This window comes from Glycine max, chromosome 3, assembly GCF_000004515.6.
Source record: "Glycine max cultivar Williams 82 chromosome 3, Glycine_max_v4.0, whole genome shotgun sequence".
Classification (NCBI taxonomy): Eukaryota; Viridiplantae; Streptophyta; class Magnoliopsida; order Fabales; family Fabaceae; genus Glycine; species Glycine max.
The window spans coordinates 33,589,802-33,607,494 of NC_016090.4; the positions used below are offsets into that span (position 1 = coordinate 33,589,802).

Consider the following 17,693-nt stretch of genomic DNA (forward strand, 5'->3'; position numbering starts at 1 on the left):
TTCACAGAAGATGATTGGTGCAATTAAGAAAATTATATTAATCATCTTAAAATACATGATTAATTAATTGCATCTATATTTTTATAGGATTGTTTAATTTCATTTTTTTTCTTGGATAAGTTAGAAAACTTCAATTATATTATACTAGCCGAAAGACAAGCATTTGCATGCATATTTGTTTCTTCATATATATATTTTTTTTATATTATAAGCCATTGAAATTGGTGCTTATATAATTAATTTGGAATTTTTTGTTATTAGTCAATTATGTGTGGGGTTAAGAATTGAAACAAATAGTTAGAATAACAATTAAAGGATAAAAAACTGAAAATGGTGGCCAAATATCATAAGTGAAACAGTAGATTTATAACCAAATACATAAGTTATGGGCATTTATGCTCTTGTAGTCCTAAACTATTTTCTACATGTTTTACAAAGAGTCAGTTAACAAATTTCATTTTAAATTTGTTACATATTTATTATATGTCAAAGTTCATTTTATTATTCTTTATATATAAACTTTTTGTCTAAAAACAAATTAAATGTTATATATAAAGAAGAATTCAACCCATTTAACTTAATTGGGCCTATAATAAAAATGAAATAATAAACAAAGATAATGATACTAGAATTTACACCAATGTGGACCCAAAATGTCAGCATTTATTTCTCTACCCATTCTAGACTATAAGAGTGATGACATGTGAACGCATTTATTTCCTTAAAGATATATAATTATATTAGCAGTTTTAGTTTATCAAAATATTAATAAAAGATATATTTAAACAGAAAACAAATTAAGACCCAAGATTATAATTGTTAGTCATTAGTTTTACATGTCACAACGAAATTTCATGACAAATATATAATAAAAATTAAAATTATCTCGAGACCCTAAATATAAGAAATATTATATAACGCCAATTAAAAAGCTTAGTTAATACCAAACTCCAGGTACCATACTCAAATCTTACCGATAAAAAAACTTAATCAATCTTATATATAAGAAATAAATATATAATTCATCAAAGATCAATAAAAATAATTAAATTAATTAATTTATCATAAATTTTAATTTTATTTTAAAATTGCCTCTCACATTAAATGGCTTAAGAGATAATTATTTTTCAAAAAATATTTTGTCCCTTTTTCTCTTGTTAATTTGTCTCAAACCTCCCACTTCCAATCCCTTATTAACTGTTCGTAATTCAACTTAATTATTTGATCCATTAATAAATGTTAATCAATTACTTTTAATTTTCAAATCAGTTATAAACAAATCGATATCAACGGATGGCTAATAAAGACTTGTAAATGTAATAACTTATAACCTTTCAAATATATGACAGAAGAAAAATACTGTTGAAAAAAATAAATGACTGTCAAATACTTTATCTAAAAAGAGAAAATAATTATCTTCACAATGAATATTAGAAAATGAGGATAAAATATTTTACAAAAAAGAAGAAAAAATAACTCCTAAATATTATTCCAAAATAGAAAATATATAGTTACTCAAATATTAATATATAAATCCTGTATAAAAAAATTAAAAAAGCTTGGCTCCCCACACCCTCCGATGTGCCTCTGTCCCTCCTTATGGAAACAGGTTAAAATATATTTTGGTTTAAATATATTTTTTATTTTTCAAATTAAAGTTATTTTATTCAGTCTTCTAAATTTAAAGTTGTTCATTTTAGTCCTGAAATATATAAAATATTCTTTTTAGTTCTTCTGTACCATGTAAGTCAAATAAAGAAATGTGAAAATTTTTTACTACCAAATTTTGATTTTCTATTTATATTTTAAAGTGTAATTTTTTGGTAGTTAAAAACTATCAATATGAAGTCAGTAGAAGATTAAAAAAGAACGCATTAACCGTTTTAAATATCACTTTACTTTATTTGTTTACCGACTTAATTTTGAAAACTTTAAACTCTCATAAAATAATTCTTTCAAATATAAAATAGAAAATTATATTTTAGTGCTAAAAAATTGTCACAAATTATAAATCTCTTATTTCTTGTTTGTCTCACATTCTATAAAAGAACTAAAAAATATTTTGCAGATTTCAAAGATTAAAAAAATAAATTAAAATTTAAAAGACTAAAAATAAAATTACTCAAATTTAAGAGAATAAAAACATATTTAAGACATATATTTTTAATCCATGTAATTTCAATGAAATTTAATTTAGTTTTGTAGTTTCAAATGAATCAAAATGATTCATATAATTTAAAAAATAGGTATATTTAGTCCCTATTTAGGTAAACTTTGTTGGCGCATTGGACTATACCCACCCATTTTTAAAAATATAAGACTCAAATTTAAAACAATCTGAATCAAATCCAATTTAATTAAAATTAGAAGGAACGAAACATAATTTTTTTCCAAAAACAATTCTTTTTATTTACTACGCAAAAGAAGGTGCCAAAGCCCACAAATTGGCACATCCAACGTTCAAAGGAATTTCTTTTGAAGAAACTTAACCTTGCAATGATATTCCAAATCAGAATTTGCAAGGGACCAATGTTTACACAACGGTGAAGAAAGTTAAGCGTGAAGAAGGCAACAAGTGCTGGAAAAGAAAAAGGATGAAGTGTGAAGCAATAACAAATATTAAGGGGGAAAAATAATAAGGATGTACAATAACGGATAGGTATGGCATTGGGAAGAATAATAATTATAAACAATGGAATGGATCTCAGAAAGCAAAGCACTTCTATCAGTTCTATGCATCTTATATAACAGAATGCTACAATCTTCATTACATATTCCAACTTCTACCTCCCTATACATCTTACACACGTGACAGATCCCTAATTTTGATCGTTTCCCTTCCCACCCCTTTAACTTTAATACTACATTTACTTGCAAAATCTTAGGCCCTAACACAATCCTTCAAATTTTCAGCACAATCATAATCAGTAAGGCTTACTTCTCCATACTTAAATATCAGATTGTTTTAAAAATAAACAGACAATACTTCACACAATTACTGCTGCCAAACGTAAATAGAAATATTCAAGAGCACTGCAATGAAGTTTATACGTTGGTTTACAATAACAGCTCCAATTAAGTCACATATATTGGCTTTGGTATTCAAATTTCAAAAGTTGATGGTGATATATATCCATTAACAGGAGGAAGTTAAGACTTTTTCAAATGGGTTTCAGCCATACAATAATCAGAGAGTGGTTTTCATTTAGACAGAACAGAAGTCAAGATTAAGGAGCAATGGATTGTTGAATGTAAAGGAAACAGAACATGTTGCACAGAAAAAAAAATAGCCGACACAAAGAAGAGTTGAAATAGGTCCAAAGATGGCCATTTTTATTTTCATCAATCAGTTCTGCATAAGATACTTCTGATAGAAATTGACAAATCAAACAACCAGTTAGTACAGTTGAGTTTTTATCAAAAAACAGTTTGGTTTGTACAGTGCAGTTTGGTTCGCCACCAATTCAGTTCAGTTCGAGCACTGTCCGTCCACCACTTATCCACCATACAGCCCTGTGGTAAAAGTACATACAACATGTTTACCAAAGTGCAGAGTAGGAATAAAATGCAACATGTTAACCCTAGCCCCTATATAACTATGTTAGTTTCCTGTCTCATGCTCATAGCTTATGCAGCTAAACAAAATTTGGACATAGGAAGAGAACATTTGAATGAAAAAGTTAGAAGCTATATATAATCATTCATTCATTGCACATGCAGGTATGTTCAGAGATATCATGAAATTACACGTGACAGAAGGCATATGAACATGATCAATATCAGTATCAGTATAAGGAACAAATTAAACCAACAACATGCAAGACAAATTCAATCACAACTTTATTAGTTTCAATCCATTATGCATGGCATGCTTTTTGAATAGTAATAAATTGGTGAAAAGGATTGAAGAGTATTACATTATTGTCTATGATTGAAGTTCATCTTCACTTGCTTAATTTTTCAAAGTCGTCCTAGGGAGTGATAACAAACTCCCTGTATATATAACATGTAAACAAGGCCGCCCTGCAAAATTGTCGCGTGGGCGATGCTCAAACACCTCGCCTTTGCCATTAATTCTCACCAATTTGTTTTCTTTCAATCCCAGAATTTCTTCATTTTTGGTGAAGCATATTGGGGAAATGGAACACAGATAAGAATAATAACTAGTAGAAAAAACAAATGACCTGGTCCAAGATGCCTGAACTTTGTATTCCTTCATGGTCCACATTTCATACACTCTAGTCCTGTTCTGGCAGCGCACAAAACATAAACAAAGACATTCTCCCATTGTGATCAAATCATAAATAAAATTATCTTCAGATTCAACGGGTAAATCGCGTGGCCGCGGAACCTCTGATAATTCTTTTTCCCTCACGTCAAATGCAACAATAATTTGGCAGCCAAGACCTTTACAGTATTCGAGCCAATGGAAGGCCCCGTTTAAGAACTCCCTCGTAACATGTCCGACTTCATTATCATCATAAGCAGCAGTTAGTTGTTTCTTCTCGGTGAAGCTCCATGAATTGGTTCTCAAAGATAAACAATTCACCACCCTACCAGGTCGTTGACATGCCATTGTTACCACCACATAATCATCGGTTGACGAGTCATACCCAATGCCACATAGATGTGAATCGATATCAAACAAATTCAAATGATTAACATGGTGAATTCGTTTCACGAGACCCGTCGACGGATTCCATACGACGAGATGAATGGAATTTAAGTCCGAAACGAGTTCCAAGAGTATAAATCCTCTGCAAGAACCCGCAATGTATACGTATTTGGGAGCAGCGTGTGGTGGTGGAAGTAGTGGGGTATTGAAGAGTATGTCGGCGGAATCATCATCATTGTCTACGTCTATGGAATTGACTTGGAAATTGTTGAGCAATTTCAGGACTCGGTGGGTGGGTGCAATTGCTAGCTCAAAATGGGATTTGGCAAAATGGGGATCAGAAATAACAGAGAGCCAAGACTTGCACACACATTTGAAACGTAACACAGATCTCACCGGTAACCATAACAGAATTGCTCCGATCAACTCGCCGGGAAAGATGGTGGCGGCAAGAGTGGCATTCCTAATCATCTTTCTTTGCCAACTGGTAAGGGTTAGCAATGGAATGACGCCTTCTAGCGTGCACCAGTCATATAGTCGTCGTGTACGATGCAAAAAAATAAATTCCAGACGGGTACAAATGTTCCATACCCCATGGGTGAGAATGTCTCTCAGCTATTTAATATTCTTTTTTTAGTTTCTGAAATTTAAAATTGTAATTTTAATTTTAAATTTTGATAAATTAATTTTTTTAATAAATGATAATGTATAATGATTTTTTAGTAGTTTATATCAGTTTTCAGTTTTAACATGTAAATTCAAATGAGTAAAAATAAAAATTAATTTATAATATTTAAAAATTATTAATTTATTGTCAAAAAAAAAATTTAAAGTAATTTATTAAAATTCAAAAACCAAAAGACAAAATTTTAAACTTTAAGAATTTAAAAAATAGACACCTCAAATCTAAAATAAATTTGAAATTTTAATTGAACAATAGGTACAACTTGACGAAAAAAGAGTCTTTATGCTGAGTACATCTTCCTCTACTCAACTTTTAGGAGTAACAAGAGAGATTGAAGCAGGATCCCGCGGTAACTACCATATGTATTTTTTTATTACTCAAAATATTAATAAAAATAGAAACTGATGTGCTAATATCTTTCTCATAAAATTCAGCAAAAAATAATATCATCTCATAAATATTAAGAAAATCCTAAAAAAAATAAAGTAAACATTTGTTTGAGACAATCGTGCAAAATTGAAACTATTAACAATTAATATATCATTAGATTTTTTAGCACTAGGAAATATGAATCAATCACAACTTAATTAACTCAAATCAGAATTCTTATGTTAAAATGAAGTGAAAAAAATGAAAATCTTATAATTGTACACAATTAATTAAAATTTTTGTAATCCACTAATATTGTTCTTATGTATCATTGAAAAAAAAAATTAAAAAACATATAAATGAATTTGTTAACGAATTCTTGAAATATTACGAAATTTTAAAACAATAAAGTAAATATTTTCTTGAGTCAATCGTGTAAATATTAACTCAATCACAACAATTCAAGTATTATAATTGCTTGATTAGATAGATATACATACAAACACTACTGCAAAAATCACATTTTAATCGGTTCTTTTCTACATATGACGTTAGTTATTGACCTAAAAGTCTACTCTACTCTAATAGAGTTCAAGGGTGGAGTGGGAATATTCAAAATTCATCTTAGATGGATTACACAAAAAGAATAGAGCCCTTTACTTTCTTTATGTTTTTTATGTTTTCTTATCTCCCTTGATCTTACTATTTCTTTTCGTGGCCATATAATTATTGATGTTGATCATCGTTGTAGTATAAAAGAACGCGTCTATGACGACGATTTTTAACAACCGTCTTAGAATGTGCGAACATTCTAAAATGGTTGTTTCCACGATTGTCTTAGAATATAATACATTCTACATCGGTCCTATATACACGCGATCGCCTTAGAATGTGTTACATACTAAGACAGTCTTGCAACGACCGTCTTAGTATGTAACACATTGTAAGACGGTTGTGGAGACAACCATCTTAAAATGTATTATTTTTTGTACTTGGGTAAGCTTTGCAAAAATCTGAGAAACAATATATGAAGGAAATGAACTTATATGCATGGATATAAATAAATAATATTGGGTAAGCGTTTAAAGACATAAATATATAGCCAAAACCATAAGTAGAGTAGTGATGACTTTGAACCCAATAAAAACATAAATATATCCCGCACTAATGTTCCTAGCAGATCACTTCTATTGATTGATAAAGATTAAAAAAGGAATGGATTTTATATAAATTAAGAGTTCGATAAAAAAAAAATGTGCAAGCAATTATCAGTCCAAAAAAGCAGATTACAAAGCTGTCTCTCGATCCTTCTCGGTTTTTTTTTTCAGGTTCAGGGGACTGCAAATAAGTGAAGTAGTCCATGATTATGACCCTCATTAATTTACGAGAAAAAGTTAATAAAACTAACTACATGTCATATAGACACTAATTAACACTATAGGCACATGATAATTTCATACAATATAATTAATTTCAAGCAAGAAGAAGAAGAAATATCGTGTGATTTAGAATTACTAGATGTCATATAGACACTAATTAACTACATGCCATATAGACACTAATTAACACTAACTACATGTCATATTTAATTAACATTTTTTTTCAGCACAAAGCTTTTTCAAAAAATATATGGGTAAAATTATATACATGATAACTTCCAGGGGAAAAAATTATTGCAACTAGAATGAAAGTCTGCAAAAAAGTTATGCATTGTAATGAAGATCTCAAGTGCCACAAACATAAAATTCTCTTTTTATCATATTATTTTTTACATTTCAGAATTTTCTCTTTTCTTACTTTTTTTCCCTTTCTCTCTCTAGTGTTAGATTTATTATACAAGTTGTTGTATAAGTATCATTTCTCCTAATAAAATGGTTTGTTCAAATTAATCCTTTTGTGATTGAAAAGTAGATGGAAAAGTATTACTTAATTGGCATAAACATTTGAAAAGAAAAATTGGACAACCCCGGCTTTTCGTATAACATTCCATAAAAATTCTTTAGTAGAAAGAAACCCGTTTTAATCATAGTATACATCAAGGAAAACTATGCTATATTGAGAGTGGACTGGACATTATTGAAAATTGAAAAGAAATGGCTAGTTTCTTGATTCATTTGGTCTGTCAAATTCATCACTTAGTCTTTTATCCAAAAACTTCAAGATAATACCAATCAGAAGAGTTTAGTCTTAGTACCATAAAGAAAAAGAATAGACAATAGAGCATTGTCCAATGCACTTACCACGAAAGATTTCAGGTCACAATGAAGTTTCCAAGATTCATGTATTTTGCAATTTCTTTAACAAGGTTACGGGAAAGATTAAAAGAAATGTGGCCATGGCCTCAGAGGACCAAGGTCATGGTTCATGCATTTTGGAATTTAAAAAAGTACCCAACAATATTTATAAAAATATCAGAAGTGAGAACATCTGAACATGTTTAGTTAAAGGGAAAAGCAACAAAATCCCAGAACAAACATTTGAATTAAACCAAGTATAAGATAAATAACGCTTGAACAAAGAGAAGATATCGCATTGAAACAAATAAAAGAAAAAAGAAAGAAACTAAGATTCTGTTAACAAGTTCCTTAAGTCCACGGCTTAAAAAATCAATAAATACAAAGCTTTTATTGGTAACCATGGTGGGAGTGCATCAGTAACAATAAAAGCCATACATTCCAATAAAAACTTTCCACTGTTTTTCCTTAACCAAGCATCCTTAAGGCACTCCTTAGCATTTATTTTCCAAGAAATAAAGGTATAAAGAAATCGAGGACAAAGAAACCGAGGATGAAGCCTGCTGCCGCAATTGAATCGAGCGCGGGTGGGCCCCATGGGAGGAAATCCTCACTCTGAAGGCCGATTTCGCGTGCAAGAGCCTCAACGAAGGTGAGGAGGTTCCCCTCCGCTCCCCGGAAGCCATCGAAGCGTTCAAAATGCTAAGCCCTAACTACCGCAAGAAGAAAAGGGAGGAAATGGGACTCACCAAGGAAGAGTTCTACACAAAGCAGTTCGAGATCAAGGGCGACATTTCGGAGCCTCTCATGACGACGTGGGCGGGACCACTGGTGGTGCGCCTCGTGCCGCCACACGACTGGCCGCCTCGTGGGTGGTGTGTCGACCAGGAGGAGCTCACATTCATCCGCGAGGCACATAAGGTGCAGGCGAGGAGGGTGATGCTAGAGGAGGTGGAGAGCGGAGTGAGGATTGACACTGATGGCGTGGGCTTGGATAGGTATAGGGTGTTTCTCAAGCAATATAAGGAATGGGTCGAGGCTAACAAGGATAGTTTGGAAGAGGAGTCTTATAAGGTTTTGATTTTACATCACACTAATGCTGAACTTTCTGCTGCTTCGGATTGGATTGGGAAAAAGGAAGATGAGAGAAGAAGAAAGACTTGAGCGAGCAAGAAGAAGAGGAACACGGACGTGAAATTTGTGAAAGAGGAACGGATGCAAAGTATTTTATAAAATTATTCAAAGACAGTCATTATAAAAAGACCATCTTTGTATCACCATATCTTTACGACGGTCTTAATACACCCATTGTTATGCCAGCCTCCTTGCTTATTAAAGGTGGTTATTCCAATAACCTTCGTTGTCAACTTTATAAAAATTAAAACATCTTTAATAAAAGAGAGAGAAAAACATGAAATTGTTGAATGAATCTATAAAAGCCCATAATCTAAAAGAGAGAGAAATTCTAATACAATAACAATTGGTTGAGAACAAGTTACCATCGATTCCAGAAAGTGTTGACAAGGCAACATCTTTAGCCCCTTCTTCATAAACCTCTTGAGTTAAGCGTGTAGGTGCAAAAACTTTATCTGGAACACAACAAATAATAAAAAAAAAGTAACAAATAAAAACTAAGTAATATATAAATGGAAATAGAAACTTAACGAATACAAGTCCACTTGAACAACATTTAAACAATAAATTCCTCTTGCAAAAAAAAAAAAAAAGAAACATACCAAAGGTGTTGCAGGCTTCTCTTGGTTTGGATTCTTGAACACAATAGTGTGCTCATCCAAACAATCCCAAACAATTAGATCATGCATAGCTTGTTCCTTTCTATTAAGTGGCCTAGTTTGAACCATGACTCGAATTTTCTTCTCCCAAACATTTTTGCCACCTAGGGTACTTGATGGATTTTTTTTGTATCTTAGACAATGGCATTGCTGCGGCGGCCTGTGTTCCTGTCATCGTGCTCCTCCGCCCATTACTTTCTATAGATCAATCGTCCATCAACAACCACAATTTACAACACTTCATTTCTAAAGAGAATAGCTGAAACAAACAACATTATAAACAATAACTATGTCGTGTTCTACCGAAAACGATTGCATTTTTGGAACTAACTGATTTAGATGAAAACAAATAAAAAAACAGTCAATCAGTAATAGATAAAAATGGAAACCCAAGCTTCGAAGAAGTGAAAATTCAAAATCCGATATCAAAATAAGTTATAATGCAAAAAGTGGATGAAGTTTAAGCTAAAACCTTGCATGACCTAAAGCTTCTAAAATTCCTAGGTTCCACACCTTTCACTTTCACTGTTGGGATTCAATTCCAAATGTTAGGATTCAATCAATCAACCTAATTTGATTCTAACAGACAATCATCAATCCTAATCACATGCTTTCTATTCATGTAGAGAGAAATAACAACATAAAGATGAATAGAATCCCATTGTGCTCTCATACTCAAAATCATGATAAAAACTAAATGCGGGAGCGTACCTGGATTAGCCATAATGGAATGATGACGAAAGGTTGATGAGAAGATTGGTTTTATGATCTTCCAAATGTAGATAGCCTTTTTCTTTTCTTTCTCTGAATTTTTCTCTTCTGACGGGGATAAAAAGAAATTGTACGCATTGCTCTCTACAAATGGGAGGACCATAACCCCTTATATGGGTAACTACCATCAGTTACCCCATAATTTGATAATTATAATTTGCCCCCTCATGATGGTATCTACATAATTAGTCTTTCATGACATATATGTCCTTAACCATACTTTTATATTGATTAGACCACTTTAATATTTTGGCTAATTATATAATGGTCCTAACTCATTCAATTATGTGATATATATATATATATATATGTATGACCCAAAAATTGCTAATATCTCCCACTGGTCACAAGTATATATATCCTTACAATCCTTATGAATGTGTTAGACTTTATGAGCTCAAAATTTGCCATTACATGCCTTGAGCATATTCCAAAAATCTTGTCCATTGATTACATCCGCATGTAGAACCAAAACAGTTTTCATTGTATCAATCACAACTAAACCCATCAATGATCACTAATGCTGACAGAATCAAATGACATAGACTCGTAATGAAATATGTAGCATGAAAATTACGTGAAGGTGGTATGTACACGTCTATTTTCAACTAGTCCTACTTTACCTCAATGAGATCATTTAATAACCTTAATGTACAAAGTGTAATAACTAAATAATAAACCATATGTATATAACCAAATATATCCAAAAGTCAATGTATGCATACATAAAATCTAACATAGAACATAAAATACATAAAAGTGACTAACTCCCACTAAACCAAAGATTCCTCGAACTGTAAAACACCCATGTGAGCAACATGCTCATGAAATACCTTGGGTGGAAGTCCCTTAGTAAGAGAATCTGCTATCATGGAGTTTGTCCCTAAGTATTCTATGGAAATTTATCCACTCTGTACCCTTTCCTTAACAACGAGGAACTTGATGTCAATATGTTTCGACTTGGTCGAGCTCCTATTGTTGTTAGAATAAAATACAGCTGATTTATTGTCACAATATAACTTAAGTGGTCTTTCAATTCCTTCCACAATTTGCAGCCCTGTGACAAAATTTTTCAGCCATATTCCATGATTTGATGCCTCATAGCATGCCACAAATTCTGTTGCCATAGTGGATGAAGTAGTAAGGGTTTGCTTGGCACTACACCAAGAAACCGCAACACCAGCTAACATGAAAATGTAACCTGAAGTGGATCTCAAACTATCTAGACATCCTGCAAAATCTGAGTCAGAATACCCAGTGATCTCCAATTGATCTGACCTCTTGTATGTGAGCATATAATACTTTTTTCTCTTCAAATACCTCATAACTCTTTTGGCTACTTTCCAATGATCCATTCCTGGATTGCTTAAATATTTGCCTAATACCCCAATTATGTATGCTATATCCGGACGCGTACATACTTGGGTATACATCAAACTCCCTACAGCTGATGCATAGGGAGTCTTCTGCATTTCCTGAATTTTGAAATTTCCTTTTGGGCACTATTTGAGACTGAACTTGTCTCCCTTAGCAACTGGAGTATCCCTGGATTTACATTCCTGCATGCTAAACCTTTTAAGTACCTTTTTGATATAGCTCCTTTGCGATAATCTTAGAATACCCCGAGATCAATTTCGATGTATCTGAATTCCTAATACAAAGGAGGCGTCACCAAGATCTTTCATTTCGAAGTTTCTTGATAGAAATCTCTTGGTTTCGTTCAACATGCCTATATCATTAGTGGCAAGTAGTATGTCATCAACATACAAGACCAAGAAAATATACTTGCTCCCACTGAATTTGTGATACACACAATCACCAACAAGATTCATCTCAAAACCAAATAAGAGAATTACTTGATGAAATTTGTGGTACCATTGACGAGATGCCTGTTTTAGCCCATAAATGGATTTTTTCAGTTTGCAAACCATATTCTTTAGGTCTCCTGACACAGTTTTCTGGTTGCACCATATAAATTTTCTCATCAATGTTTCTATTGAGAAATGTCATCTTGACATCCATTTGATGAAGCTCCAAATCATAGTGTGCAACAAGAGCCATGATTGTCCTAAAAGAGTCTTTCGATGAAACTGGAGAGAAAGTCTCTTTAAAGTCAATCCCTTCTTTTTGGGTATAGCCCTTCACCACAAGACGAGCCTTATACCTCTCCACATTACCTTTGGAATCCCGCTTGGTCTTAAATATCCATTTGCAACCAATGGGTTTCACACCTTCTGGTAATGGGACAGGTTCCCAAACCTTGTTGTCTTGCATGGACTTATACTCCTCATTCATTGCTTCAATCCACTTTTCTGAGTTGGAATCTTGCATGGCTTGATGGAAGTTGACTGGGTCATCTTCCATCATCCCTTTATTTTCCTCATGTTCCTGGAGAACTACCACATAATCATTTGGAATAGCACTTCTCCTTTCTCTTGTAGATCTCCGCAAAGGTATTAGCTCATGAAGCATAGGTTCTTGAGGATCTTAAGTTTATTCTTCATAAACGACCAAATTATCTTGAATGGGAGATTCAATAACAATATATTGTAGAGGTTTCGAATTTGCTTTATCAAAAGCAACTGTATGAATCGGTTCTGGAATTGTTACTAATTCTTCCTCTAAGACAAAGTCTCTAACCTTATTCTTCCCCCCCAAACTCAATATCCTCAAAAAATGTGGTGGTTCCCGTGTCAAAAATTGTCTTTAATTTGGGATCAAAAAATTTATAGCCCCTGGATCTTTCAAAATAACCAATAAAGTAGTTGCTCACTATTCGGGAGTCCAATTTCCTTTCATTTGGCTTATAAGGCCTTGCCTCAGTTGAACATCCCCATACATGAAAATGTTTCAGACTAGGCACTCTATTTAGAATGTAAGCTGCAGTCTTTAGTGCCTCTCCCCAGAGTGACTCTGGTAAGTTAGAATGACAAATCATGTTTCTTACCATATCCGTAAGAGTTTTGTTTCGTCTTTCAGTCACACTATTCATGCTAGGTGACCCTGACATGGTGTACTGTGGGATGATTCCACATTCCTCTAGGTACCTGGCAAAAGGCCCCGAATGTTGTTCACCTAAACCGTCATATCTGTAGAAGCAAAACTTCCAAGATTATTTTGATGATGCCAAAGATTTTTCAAACAAGATTAAAGAAATCAATAAGATTCAAGTGAAGATTCAAGAGAAGACTCAAGATATGCAAGAACCTCAAGAAAAGCATCAAGATGAGTGTAAAAAGAATTTTTCAAAGAAAAGATTGAATATCACAATTTGTCCAAAAGAATTTTTCAAAGAAAAATCTTTTACCAGAGTTTTTACTCTCTGGTAATCGATTACCATAAGGTCGTAATCGATTACCAGAAGCCCAAAACAATTTTATAACTGATTTACAAAGTAGTAATCGATTACCATGGGCATGTAATCGATTACCAATATTTTTGAACATTGAATTTCAAATTTCAAGAGTCACAACTTGTGATAAAACATTTTCAAACTTGTGTAATCGATTACACAACATTTGTAATCGATTACTAGTATTTCTAGATGTTGGTTTTCAAATCTAAACATGAAGAGTCACAACTGTTGATGTGTAATCGATTACACTATAATGGTAATCGATTACCAGTGACTGGTTTTGAAGAATTTGCCAAAAGTCACAACTTTTAAAGTGACTAGTTTTGAAAAGAGTCACAATTTTTAAAGTGACTAGTTATGAAGAGAGTCACAACTTTTAAAGTGACTAGTTTTGAAGAAATTGCCAAGAGTCACAACTTTTAACATGGTTTTTCAAGAGCCATCAAATGGCTATAAATATGTGACCATGACACGAATTTCAACATAGATTACAGAATCATTCTCAACATCTTTCTAAGAGTTTTTGTTCAAACACTTGCTTTGTCAAGAAAAGTTCATTGGGCAAAAACTTGTGCTATTCTATTTTCTTCCTCTCCTCCATTCTTACAAAAAGCTTTTCAAGAGACCTACTCTTGGTGACTGTTTTCAAGAGAAGGTCTTCTTCGTTGCAAACACTGAACACAAGGGACCAACATTCCTTGGGTTCATTGCAAGAAGCAGGATTTACTTCTTGGTTGATCACTGGACATAAAAGACCAACATCTTTTGGGTTCATTGCAAGAAGTGGGTATAACTTCTTGGTTGTTATCACTGGACACATGGGACCAACGTTCCTTAGGGTTCATTGCAAGAAGTGGGAATAAATTCTTGGTTGTAATCACTGAACACAAAGGAGGGGATTCCTTTGTGGTTCATTGCTTGTAAAGGATTTTACAAGGATAGTGGAAATCTAAAGCGAGTTGCTTGGGGACTGGACGTAGGCACAGGTTGTGGCCAAACCAGTATAAATCCGGTTTTGCATTCTCTCTTCCCTTGTCTCTTTTACTTTCTGTTGTCTTTACATTTCCTTAAGTTATTTTCCTTCTTTTATTATTTCAGTAACTTGTTAACAAAGAAATAATTGAATCTAGGGAATAATTAAGAAAGGGAAATTTTCAATTAGGAATAGTCAACAAAATCTTAATTCAACCCCCCGTTCTGAGGCCACTTGTCCAACAATATCTGCCATAATATTCACCACCACGGTCAGATTTGACACACTTTATTCTTTTGTTGAGTTGATTTTCAACTTCAACTTTAAATGTTTTGAACATATCCAAAGATTGTGACTTTTCATGTATAAGAAACAAGTATGTATATCTAGAGTAATCGTCTATGAATGATATAAAATATTGTTGACCATTCCATGAAGGTATATGAAATGACCCACAAATGTATGTATGTATCAATTCCAAGACGTCTGTAACCCTATATGCACTTAATTTCTTGCTTTTGGTCTGTTTACCTTTAATGCATTCAACATAAACATCAAAGCTTGTGAAATCAATGGAATCCAAGATTTTGTTTGACATAAGTCGTTCAATTCTGTTCTTAGAAATGTGACCTAAGCGCTTATGTCATAATGCTCCTAAGTTTGTATTATCAATTCTACGCTTACTACCACACAATTCTGCATTAAAGGATTAACCATAGGAAGCTACAGTATCAAGTAAATATAGATTATCATTAACCAAGAGTGAACCAGTTCCAATAATATCTTAATTAAAAGACAACCTAAACACATTATTTCCAAATGAACACAAATAACCCAATTTTTCCAAATAAGAAACTGAAAACAAATTCCGTCTAAATGAAGATACAACAAAAGTGTCTTTCAAATCCAAGTAAAAACCAGTACATAATAATAATCTAAAATGCCCTATAGCTTCCAGCTCTACCGATTTACCATCTCCAACATAGATCCATCTTTCATAATCAATTGGCTTTCGGTAGCTTAGGCAACCCTTTATTGAAACATTGATGTTAGTAGTGACACCAAAATCTGACCACCAAGTGTTTCTAGGTACTGAAGCTAAATTGACCTCAGAACACACCAAAGTAAGAAACATACCCTTCTTTGCACGCCCAAGATGATATTTGGTTCATTTCTTCTTTAAATGTCCTGGCTTACTACAAAAGAAACAGTTGTCACCTTGATTTTGTTTCTTTTGTGTTGGACCCTTAGCAGCTTCATTCTTGGGCTCCTCAATTCTTTTTCTTTTGCCCTTGTCTTTAAAGGTACTCATAACATGAGCACTTTCAGTCCTTTCTTGCTTCAACATTTCCTCTTCTTGCACACAATATGAAATCAGCTCATTAAGAGACCATTTCTCCTTCTGACAGTTATAAGATATTTTAACCTGACTAAACTGTGAAGGTAGAGAAATTAGCTCTAAATGAATAAGATAGCTCAAGCTTTAGTGCTCTTAATTTTGAAGCAATATTTGACATTCCCATAATTTCATAATGTATTCCCTGACATTTCCTTTACCTTGATACTTCATGGAAATCAAGTTCTGAATGAGAGTACTTGTTTCTGCCTTATTGCCTTTTTCAAAGTGCTTTTCAATTTCAGCAAGGAATTCTTTGGCACTAGTTATATCATCTGAAACAGTACCCCAAAAGACCTCAAGAATGCCACACTTAATGATCATAAGACTCGTGCGATTTGAGTGATCCTACTTCTCATGAGAAGAATATTTCTCAATCCTTAATGCAAGGTCTAGATCCATGCAGCCAAGAACAATTTGCATGTTCTCTTTCCAGTCCTTAAAATCCGGAACTGAATTCAGATTAGCAGACATAGAAGCAACAACTGAAAAGATCAAAACAAATAATACAATAAGCTCACATAACACTCATCAATGCATTTAAAATAGTGATATATCTCATCTCAAGATATCTAGAGCACCGTTAATATCAAGTCTTTGGACAATGACATTAATTGCTAGTGATATCCTTGTTGTAATGTTCAAACATTGATAATAAAAGCATATCAAATAACAAACCCAATATTTTGATGTGACTTATCATTCACATGTAAAACCTCATAATTATCACACGTTTAACATCACAAATGTGTATGTAACTTAGTTGGATGGTAAGTTTCCTTTGGGGCAATCACCATTCATATAAATAATCACACACGTTAATATTTAACATTTCTCATGAACAATCTACACAAGAGAGGTAACTTTGGTGATATCTTGATTCAATTAGCTCATTTAAATGCTAAATAATTAAAATGACAAACCATAACCGAATTTTAAACATTGATGCACCAAATCCAAAATTAAAATGTTTCTTGAGTAAATTATTTTAACTTTATTTATTTTAAATTTTAGAAGCCTATGATTATTATTTTAATATACTGCAGAGGCCTCTAAAAGTAAGAACAAACACATAAATGATGCATTTAAATTTACACCTATTATTCCACATGAAATATGTACATGGTACTCATAAAATGCATAACCTATTAACACATCAAACGGCTATGCCTACACTGTTTTGCAGTGTTACTCTACATGTGTTACATTGATTTCTTGTTACCAAGTATCATTTACTACTTGTGAATTTTAATGGAATGATGATGAAAGGTTGATGAGAAGATTGGTTTTATGATCTTCCAAATGTAGAGAGCCCTTTTCTTTTCTTTCTCTGAATTTTTTCTTCTAACGGGATAAAGAGAAATTATAGGCGTTGCTCTCTACAAATGGGGACCATAACCCTTTATATTGGTAACTACCATCAGTCCAAATTTGATAATTATAATTTGGCCCCTCATCAAATTATAATATCACTGATGGTATCTACACAATTAGCCTTTCAT

The 17,693-nt window shown here is 32.8% G+C and overlaps 2 protein-coding genes across 3 annotated transcripts; one reads left to right on the forward strand and one right to left on the reverse strand.

The window, feature by feature from the left end:
- Positions 1-3,153: 3,153 nt before the first annotated feature.
- LOC102660222 (F-box/kelch-repeat protein At3g06240) lies at positions 3,154-5,203 on the reverse strand. 2 transcript variants are annotated; one of them, XM_006576678.3, is made up of 2 exons: positions 4,185-5,203; positions 3,154-3,513 (listed from the first exon to the last, which is right to left on the reverse strand). In XM_006576678.3, the coding sequence occupies exons 1-2, from the start codon at positions 5,084-5,086 to the stop codon at positions 3,465-3,467; spliced, it is 951 nt and encodes a 316-aa protein (XP_006576741.1). In that variant the 5' UTR covers positions 5,087-5,203; the 3' UTR covers positions 3,154-3,464. The 2 variants fall into 2 exon arrangements, with proteins under 2 accessions (XP_006576741.1, XP_006576740.1); XM_006576677.3 differs by having other exon boundaries at positions 3,156-3,513; positions 3,918-5,203.
- A 3,321-nt stretch (positions 5,204-8,524) lies between these two features.
- On the forward strand, positions 8,525-10,166 carry LOC121174590 (protein PLASTID TRANSCRIPTIONALLY ACTIVE 10-like). Its single transcript, XM_041014001.1, has one exon. It carries the CDS (start codon positions 8,603-8,605, stop codon positions 9,065-9,067), a length of 465 nt encoding a protein of 154 aa, XP_040869935.1. The 5' UTR covers positions 8,525-8,602; the 3' UTR covers positions 9,068-10,166.
- The last annotated feature ends 7,527 nt before the right edge of the window (positions 10,167-17,693 follow it).

What these genes read in the sequence shown, in the direction of transcription:
- LOC102660222 (XM_006576677.3), bottom strand. Translation starts at nt 5,086, where the DNA reads ATGATTAGGAATGCCACTCTTGCCGCCACCATCTTTCCCGGCGAGTTG.
- LOC121174590 (XM_041014001.1), top strand. Translation starts at nt 8,603, where the DNA reads ATGCTAAGCCCTAACTACCGCAAGAAGAAAAGGGAGGAAATGGGACTC.